The sequence below is a fragment of the Belonocnema kinseyi genome, chromosome 4 (genome assembly GCF_010883055.1).
Source record: "Belonocnema kinseyi isolate 2016_QV_RU_SX_M_011 chromosome 4, B_treatae_v1, whole genome shotgun sequence".
NCBI lineage: Eukaryota > Metazoa > Arthropoda > Insecta > Hymenoptera > Cynipidae > Belonocnema > Belonocnema kinseyi.
Genome location: NC_046660.1, coordinates 78,400,702 through 78,411,254, shown reverse-complemented (window position 1 = coordinate 78,411,254; position 10,553 = coordinate 78,400,702). Strand labels below are relative to the sequence as shown.

General features: G+C 32.7%; 1 protein-coding gene across 1 annotated transcript in view; it reads left to right on the top strand.

The window, feature by feature from the left end:
* Nucleotides 1-2,458: 2,458 nt before the first annotated feature.
* The window catches only part of LOC117171948 (zeta-sarcoglycan), a 652,034-nt gene continuing 643,939 nt past the window's right edge, over nt 2,459-10,553 (top strand). The window contains exons 1-2 of the mRNA XM_033359627.1: nt 2,459-3,414; nt 9,726-9,909. Of these exons, the coding sequence (XP_033215518.1) occupies nt 9,733-9,909 (177 nt within the window). The 5' untranslated portion in view covers nt 2,459-3,414; nt 9,726-9,732. The remainder of the gene's footprint in view (nt 3,415-9,725; nt 9,910-10,553) is intronic.

Genomic DNA, 10,553 nt, shown 5'->3' with positions numbered 1-10,553 from the left:
AGCACAAATACAGATCACTTAACTAGCACTAAATTCCTGCGCAAAAGAGAATTAGATACCACAAATAGTTTCCGAGTTTCGCATACCAGAGTCACCTGAAGCCAGCATTACTACACGTTTTTGGTAAAAAAAGTACCCGGGTTTTTTCATAGCACAAATACAGTTCACTTAATTAGCACTAAATTCCTGCGCAAAAGAGAATTAGATACCACAAATAGTTTCCGAGTTTCGCATACCAGAGTCACCTGAAGCTGCATTACTAAACGTTTATGGCAAAAAAGTGCCCGGATTTTTAGCACAGCACAAATCCAGAGCACTTAATTAGCACTAAATTCCTGTGCAAACGAGAATTTAATATCACTAATAATTTCCGAGTTTCGCATACCAGAGTCACCTGAAGCCAGCATTACTACACGTTTTTGGTAAAAAAAAGTGCCCGCGTTTTTTCATAGCACAAATACAGATCACTTAATTAGCACTAAATTCCTGCGCAAAAGAGAATTAGATACCACAAATAGTTTCCGAGTTTCGCATACCAGAGTCACCTGAAGCTGCATTACTAAACGTTTATGGCAAAAAAAGTGCCCGGATTTTTAGCACAGTACAAATCCAGAGCACTTAATTAGCACTAAATTCCTGCGCAAACGAGAATTTAATATCACTAATAATTTCCGAGTTTCGCATACCAGAGTCACCTGAAGCCAGCATTACTACACGTTTTTGGTAAAAAAAAGTGCCCGGGTTTTTTCATAGCACAAATACAGATCACTTAATTAGCACTAAATTCCTGCGCAAAAGAGAATTAGATACCACAAATAGTTTCCGAGTTTCGCATACCAGAGTCACCTGAAGCTGCATTACTAAACGTTTATGGCAAAAAAAGTACCCGGATTTTTAGCACAGTACAAATCCAGAGCACTTAATTAGCAGTAAATTCTTGCGCAAACGAGAATTTAATATCACTAATAATTTCCGAGTTTCTGCAGTTTGAAAAAACTGCAGTTTTCTGCATCATTCTAATATACTATTTTTAGCAATCTTAAATTATTTAAAAAATTATATTTGTTAACGTAATTGAATATCACATTACTCCAATTAGAAACTGGACAGAGAGAAGAATTTTTTCTTAACTGAGACTTTCTAACTCCAATTTAAGTTTAAATTGCGAAAAAATCATAATCTATTTAAACACTTTATGTTAATATCTTAATATCAGTATAAGGTAATATTTTATATGATAGAAACATTTTGCATTAAAAAACTTCAAAAAATCATGATTAGCATTTTTCACTTATCCGTTTTTTTTGGGCACTTATAAATCAGATTTATGGGGGTGATATTTTAAAGGTTATATTTTATTCGCATATTATGGCTAGTTTTGAAAAAATAGAATTTTAACTCGATTCACCTATTATTGACGATTCTGAATAAAATTGACAAAAATCTTTTTTTCTATGGGAAATATAAATTATACTTTATTATGCGTACGACATCCCCTAACACCATTTTCTGCATAATAAAATAAAAATATATGTATTTTCTAAGGATTTGAACAAATTTCTGGGCGATATGCATGCAAATTAGAAAAACAAAGATTTAAACACCCATTAATGATTCATTAAGTTGCATCAAAATTTCTAGACTCCACGAAGCCTCTGATATTCACGAAATGGATTCACCCATATATGTCGCTTATCATTCATTCTTAAAAATTTCTTTTATTAAAATCTGAAGGTTTTGCAAACTTTCCTATATGACTTTAATATTTTGAATCTATAACTATTTACTGTATTTTTCATTCCTTACTATAGAGATGTTCAACCCTTTTTAATTGTGTTTGCGGGTATTTTTATATTTAAAAAGAAAGGTAGAAGAGAGTTTTTGTCTATCTAGTCAGAGAATAAACCTATTACCTAGACAACATTAAATCCTCCCTTATAAAGACATTACCATCTTTAATTATTTACCCAGAAAAAGTAAGAATGAACGAATAATTTATTTTCAAAACAGAGGTTCAGGCGAACAAGAGGCAAAGTGCACTAGGGCACAAATGCAGCGTTTGCAATTTTCTCCTGATTTTTTCCTGCAAAGTCAAAAGGTACCGTTAATTAAGGGAACCGTTTACCTTGCACTGGCAGAATTGAAGGACCTCATAACATCCAATATCAAACGCTTTCGCCTCTCTCATCCAGCTCTCTTCGACGGAGCGACGGAGAGAGACTGAAAGCTCGCGGATCAGTTGACGGTTACGTTAGTCGAAAGGCGGGGATGGAATCGCATTTCGAGGGTGAAAGAGGGAAATAGAGGAAGGAATGTCGGGCAGGGGTGAAACGGGAAGGGGTGCCGTTCATGCGCGAGGGGATTCACCACGTGAGCCCGTGAATTCGTCCAGCTCGCGAAGGAGACTTCCTGGTGACTTCAGTGTCGTGCGCGAATTCGTACGCGACGCTTGCCACTTGACGAGCTTCCCACAAATGATCGTTTCACCACGTTGAAATTTACCTCGGAATAAATACTGAATTATATTTTGCTCAGGAACACGCAATTCATTATTTAGTTCAAACAAGAAGAAAAAATAAACAATCTTAATAAGTATGAAAAAGTTTCCTCACTGGACCGACAATTCCGCGGCGGAGAATTCGCCGCGGAAACGCAATCTTTGTTGACCTCTGGATGTATAAATACTTTTGAAATCATTTAGTAATTGCTCAGAAATCTTTATAAAATTATGAATTTTGTGTAGACATTTCCTACAATATTTTCGCCTTCTTTAGTTTGACCTGAATTTATGAAAAAGGATCAATTGTTTCGAGTGAGAGGTCTGTCGAAACTAAGGAAGATCGGGTAATACCGCGAGGAAGTAGAAGCGGAAATTAATTTTGTAATGGATTGAAAGTCTCCTTAGTCTTTGAGACTAAGAAAATAATAAAAAGCCCTGGGGCAATTCAGCTTCCAATTCTGTAAGCTAAATTCGTCTCGGAAGGAACTTTTCAAACAAGCGAAAGTTCAGTACTGTCGTCCGCAATAAGGCCAGGAGGTTAAAAATACAAGTATGAAATTATTCCTTGTGGCAAGTTTTGTAATAAGAAATGTTCAAAGTGATGTTCAGTAGAAAGGGAAATTGGATTTAGTGGAAGTATGGAGTTTCATTTTAATTAAAGTTTTTATTTTAATCACAAAATAAAATTTAATGAAAGTGGTAAGTTTAAGTGTAAGCAGAGGAGCATATAGAATTCCAATAGTAATTAAATATTTCGAAAGTGAAATTTTTGAGTAGATAATTTATTACGAGTGAAGATAGAAGTTAAAAGTATTGCGAGAGTGCGGGTGACGTGAAAGACTGATTGAAGCAGGACAAATTATTTTGCTTCCGCAAAGGCCGAGAGCACTGATGACTAGGAATTTAATTGGATGGTGAGTCTTTTACTGGATAATCTTTGCAATTTTTTTCCCTTTTAATGATCATATTATTTTCTGTGACTTGTTCTATTTTCTGCAATTAGAAGAATTTTTAGGAAAGCGAATACTTTGACTGTGTCAAATGAAATTTAATTTTTGCTTTCCTCTTTCAATTTAAAATCATATTTTCCTTCGGAGACGTTTGATTTTTGAACGGTCACACGTGCCAGAGGCAGAAGTGCTAGTTTATAAGATGTTAAATTATATTAATATCATATCACCTGTAGCAAGGATAGCAACTTTTTCTTTTTATTTTCTTCTGTGCTGCAAATTTATGCTAAATTTCAAAGGTCCTATATTTCTAAAGTTGATCAAATTTAAATCATTCTTTAGTGACCCTTCATTAATTTTTTTCAAAAATTATAATAATTAAGGCTTTATTAAATATAGAAAATGCATTCAAACTTCTTCTTGGTTATTTCTCTTAACATATTTACCTAAGAAATTGTACATATTTTTGTGTTCCAAAGATACTTAAAAAATCTAATTTTCTCGACAAATCAAAAGTATTACGCTATATACATATATACATATATACATATATAAAATCGCAGCGCGGAAATGTAATCTGTGATGTAACTTCAAAAGTGTATGGTTAAACTTTATTTTAACGTGTTGATCCATTTCTACAATCACTTTAAATTGCACGTGGTAACTGAATTGATATAAATACTGCACTGAAAACGTGTGCTTCTCGGCATGTTCTCTAAAAATATTGACGATCGATGGAAATTGGAATGCGTTATTCATATTGGAACTAGTTATAGGTAATAGAGTTTCAGGTAATGAAATTTTCCTCGAATTTTATGCACGCGGTGTGTATCAAACTATTGCGATTGAACTGATTTCTTGAAACGCAATACATTCGAATTCGTGGCTGATAATTAGGACTGTAATAATTATTATTGAATCATTGACAGCTCGGCTCTAAATATTAATTTGCTTTTCGATAATCCAGTTTTATTAGGTACGCAATATCAAATAGCTTTTATTTAATCCAAAGCCGTAATTCGAAAACCATTTACTAGAATTAACATGAAATGCACAATTAAATAATTATGTAGATAATTAGCAAGTATTTGCTCGATGAATATTTCGTTTAAGAGAGAAGGAACACTTCAGAGTAGATCGTCTGACAGCCTTTATGACTGATTTTCAATTAATTTTTCTAATCAAATATAATGTGTATAGGTGTGTCGGCTTAAATTTTCCCATTCCTGTAAACTGATAGCTCGTTCTTTTACGAAAATAGTGAAAAAAACACCAAATTTTGGTATATATGACAGTGGATTTTTCCTGTATTACTGTTTTGAATCTAAAAAAGATACTTTGTTTATTTGAATTTGACTTTTTCTTTTCGTCATATCTCTCCAGAAGAAAAATAAGAAGAAAACAAAATTACAAAGTATATCATCCATTCTCGCTATTTAAATACCCAATGTAAAAATTTGGATTCGTGTTTCACTATGCGTATTTCTTTAAAAAATCTGTATTCACTGCTTCATTTTAGGCAGGTAACTTTATTTCAAAAGTAGAACGTATAGTAATGAATTTATTATAGGGTTTCGCGACTTTGGGAGAAACATGATTAGAATCCTAAAATAGAAAAAAAATTATAAAATTAATAAAGGAAGTGAGTCCAAAAATAGAGAAACTACAAACAAATAATCGTTTTCTTTACATAACATTTAATTTAAATTATTTAAAACAATATTTACAGATTTAAACAATTTGCAGGGCTATAGAGTCCTCATGATTTTAAATAATGCAAGGGATTGTTAAAGATTTAAATCTTTTTAAATAAATTCAAAAGATTTTCAAGTGATTTCAGATAATATTGTACAAATCTCAAAAATTAAAAAGTCGATTTGAAGGGCTCCCTAGAGATCTTTGGTAATTAAATTAACTAAAAATTTTAGGGAAAGTATTTTAACGAATTTCATGAGATTCATAAGATCTTAAGGAGATTCAGAGACTTTTGTAGCATTTTCAATGATTTCAATGGAAAATTATTTCAAAGGATTTATGAAATTTTCCAAATTTTAATCTATTTTAACAAATCCTAAAACCTTAAAAGACTTTCTAAACTTTCAGAGATTGAACAGAGTTTTTTCAGATTTACACAGTTTTAAAACTATATTTTAATGGATTTCTGGAGAACTTTGGAAAATAATTAAAATAAAAAAAAACTTTATGGGATTTTTCGGTATTGCAAGGAATTTCAAAAGACGCAAAACATTTGATTAAACCTGCAAGTATTTTAAAGATTTCTGGGCATCTAAATGGTCCTCATTGGAGAAATTTAAGGAATAAGTTCAGTTCAACATACATAGAAGGTTTTAAAAATAATGATGGAAATGGCTTTCGGTGGATTTAGCTGAAACTTTGTAATTTTTAAGGTTATAAGTTCCAGATGAAATATCCGTAAAAAAAATCCAAAAAAATGGACAGTTTTATCGCTACGCGGCGCTAAGCACTCAAGGTCAGTGAATAAAACGAATTACAACAGATTTTGTTACAAAAGCGATGTCAACATAGAAATAACGGTTCAGATCGTGGTCTGTCATATTTTCGCCTACACCGTTGACTCATATAGCGCGCTTCTCAAAACGATCAAACGCTAAGCGCCCAAGATTTTAACTTGACTAATTAATAACTTCTTTAACGGCAGAATGGTACCCAAAGTAACATTAGTAACTAGTGCGCACATACCGATAATAACATTCTACCCTTCGCAAGAGGGTTGAACGCCAAGCGCTCAAGATCAGCGAATAAAACCAATCCTAGTAACTTTAGCGACAAAAGCGATGTCACTATAAGAATCACGCATCAGAAAGTAGTCAGTAATATGTTTAGCCTAACCAATGAGTTATATTGCGGGCTTCTCGAAACGATCAAACGCTAAGCGCCCAAGATTTGAACTTGACTAAGTAATTACGTTTTTAAAGACAGAAATGGTATCCAAAGTAACATTAGTAAGCAGTGCGCACATCGATAATAAAGGTGTACCCTTCGCCAGAGGGCCGAACGCTAAGCGCCTATGATCAGCGAATAGATCCAATCCTAGTAGCTTTAGCGACACAAGCGATGTCTGTATACGAAACACGCGTCAAGAAGTGGTCAGTAACATGTTTAGCCAAGCCAATGACAATATGAGTCAACACCGTTGACTCATATAGCGCGCTTCTCAGAACGGTCAACGGTGTTGGCGAAAATATGACAGACCACGATCTGAACCGTGATTTCTATGTTGGCATCGCTTTTGTAATTAAATCTATTGTAATTCGTTCTATTCACTGATCAAGAGCGCTTAGCGTTCGGCACTCTTGAGAATAGTACTATGTAATTATTGGAATATACGCACTAGTTACTAATCTTACTTTGGGTACTATTTCTGCCTTTAAAGAAGTGATTGATAAGTCAAGTTAAAATCTCGGGCGCTTAGCGTTTGATCGTTTTGAGAAGCGCGCTATATGAGTCAACGGTGTAGGCGAAAATATGACAGACCACGATCTGAAACGTGATTTCTATGTTGACATCGCTTTTGTAACAAAATCTGTTGTAATTCGTTTTATTCACTGATCTCGAGCGCTTAGCGCCGCATAGCGCTAAAACTGTCCATTTTTTTGGATTTTTTTTACGGATATTTCATCCGGCACTTATAACCTTAAAAATTGGAAAGTTTCAGCTAAATCCACCGAAAGCCATTTTCCCATACATTTAGTGCGGGTTCCTTTTAATATTAAGTAATATTAATTAATTAAGTAATATTAAGTATTAAGTAATGTTAAAGAATTTATGGAGAACCTAAGAGAATAAAATATATTTCATTTCAAGAGATTTCTAGGAATTTCAAAGATTTCAAAAATGTATAGAGATGTCAACGAGTTTTCTAATTCTACTAAAGATTTGAAGGAATTACAAAAAATCTCACAATACTTAAGGGATTTGACAGGATCTCACAAGTATTACCCAAAAAGAAGGGTTTTTATAAAATACGATGTTTTGAAAAAAACTCCTCCCAAACCGGTCGGCCCTTTATATAAAGTAAAATTTTTATACTTTTTTTAATATTCAAAACAAGTTTTAAGAAAAGACTCACAATGCGACAGAAGAAGTTTTTCTAGACAAAGTAATTGAAAGCTTTCAATTTTCATTTGATATTACCCAACAAGAAAGTAAAAATTTTTTTATAAACGTTCATTTATTTGCATATATATGTAATATCATGAAAGTGGTAAAACACCAATGAAAAATAATATTCAATAGGTTACACACAAAGTTTAAAAAAAAACATTTTTTTCAACAAATTAATGACTAAAAGCTCTATTTCACGATTAAAAATCCGCGTCTTGAAGACTCTGTTCCTCTAACAGAATTGATTACAAAATTATCGACAATAAATAATATGTACGATTTTTTATTACCCGATAACCATTGTTGATAGTTAAATTTTTTTAATTATAAAAAATACATATTATTGTTAATATTCAACCGACAAGTTACGTTTCTTTAAACAATTCAATTTCAAATCATAACTTGACTACTTGTCAACAAATAGATATCACTTCTTTTTTACAAAAACGACTACCAATAACTCAGAAAGGACGTTATTCATTAAAAGAATTTTTCAGGTGTCAATATTTGTTAACTGTTTAAATATATTAATAAACACAAATACTTTTTCTTCCGTTTTTTCAATGAAATAAATTTTAAATTGTCTGCAAAACTTATTTTATCATGATGGCTGCGTCATTTTTCATCCAAGTAGCTTTCCTTGCTTCATCTTAATAAATTTTTAATTGTTTGGGAAAATCCATCCATTATGGTAAGTTAATACTGAGAAATAATATTTATTTATTCTATAAACGATTTTTCTAAAAAATCAGCGATTCCGATTTTTATTAATAGTTCGCCACCGTACATAAATATAATTTGTTTTTACAAAACGGGGATGCACTTTTCAAAAATGACAAAATCGCGAATTCTCTTGGTCAAATCCTTTTTAAAATAAATACTCATTGTTTATCGATGAAATATGACGGAGAAAAGATTTTATAAAGTAATATAAACTCAATTCTGTTGAATTTGACCAAAATTTGTAGTTATTTATAACATTTATTTAATCAGCCAACGATTGTTATCAGATGATAAAAACTGGTACAAGTTATATATTTTTGACAGTTTTAAAATGAATATTGAAAAAAAAATGTTTTTCAATAATATTTCTATGCACTTTTGCAGTCTATTATTAAATATTATTATATGTGGTGGGTTTCGCAGCCTGTTAAGACATTCATTAAGTCGTTTAAACTTCCCGCTCCCATACTTTCTCCCCACACTTTAACCGCTGCTTCCCCCTCCTTCGCCCAATTCCCTACGCCAGCCCTCGCTTTCTATCCCCTACTCACCCACTCTGCACTAATAGCCCTCGCCGCACTTTCCGTAATTTCTCACCCCTCCTTTCTTCCTGCTTCTCTTGCCATATATTTTTTTCTACTACCCCACCCTACAATTTTCCTCACCTTCTAACTTCTCATTCCTTTTTAATCACTTCTTCTCCTCTTATTTCTTATGGTATTCCCTATTTTCTCTCACTCTCTAACCCCTACTATTTAACCACTTACCCTACCCCATCACTTCCCCTCTATTATTCTATTTCCCCTTTACTGAGTTAACCCCCTTCTCATCACTTATTTTTTCTAATTTCCCTTCCATAATTTCTCGTCATTTTCTCTAAATCATTTTCTCTCATTCCACTTTGGGGAGACCACCCTACAATAGACGATGAGCCTAGAGTAGATAATCATTGATCGAAAGCACAAATATGCCCAAATTATTTAATTGTTTATAATTTCAATATACTAACACTATGAAGTTCACTTAATGAACGTCACGTCCACTTCTTCCAGTATCTCAATCTCCCTATTCCCCCTTCCATAGTGTGCTTTTGCTTTCCCTCATTGGAAAAATTATGACGAGCTGACAGATGATCAAAACTATAAGGGTTTCTCTGGATTCATTTGTTTAGAAAAACACTTTCTGTCCTTCTGTGCGGATATCAGGGGATCTATTTTGGAATGACGCTACAGCAAATTCTTATGATTTAAAGTAATTTTTTTTGTAAAGTAAATACCTCTTTGATTCAAGTAATCATATAAATGTATCTTAAGAAATTTTTTTTCTTTAAAAGCGACAGCTGTACATTAGGATATGCTGACAATTGAAAAGACAAATAAATTCAGATATTTACTTGTTGGTCTCAGATAAAATATGGATACGTCGCCAACCCTTGGTTTAGGAGGATCGAGAGCCAGAACAGCATTGTTGGCAACAACTGGTTCCGGAAGCGGAAGTACCGATAGGAGAGTAGTGTTTTTGGCTAGCCAGCCTGCTGTTGGTGCAAGTCATGAGACAAGAACATGGCCTCACCACTGGTCTCCAAACGCGGTGAGTCCCTTAATGAATATTTAAACTGCCGATCTGCACTGCATCGTTAAGACTATTCTTGAAATATATATTTGCGTTAAGTGCTTTCAAATACGGTGAAAGCGTTTGCAACCTAGAGTTCGAAAATTTAATATATACAGGGGGATATTCTGAAGTGGTACCGAAAAGAAAGCTTTTTAGAAGAGCCAAAAATAAGTATTAGGAGATCGAATTTTGATTTTAGGAAAAGCACAAGAAGTGTCTTTGATTTTTAAGAGATCATTGAATTTCAATTTTTTTAAATTATAGTCTCAAGGATAAACTGGCTTATCTACAACTTTATTCTTCATAATTAATTCGCTCATTCTCTGAATAGCAGTTATTACAAATATTAAACTTATGGAAATTTGTACAGAGATACGATATATTTTTCAGCTTGAGTAATGATTTTGTGAGAATTTTCGGTTTTTCAGGGAAAAGCTACTCATAGTATTTTAATATAGGCCAAATTCATAATAGAGTTTTAAAATAATTTCTTCATTTATCAGATAAAAAATACTTTTCAAGAAGTTCTATCTTTAGAATGTCTATCAAATTATAAAACGTATTGTAAAGATGCCTTACTTGCTGTTTTGTTAGGTTTAGAATGAATTTGGTTATGTTCC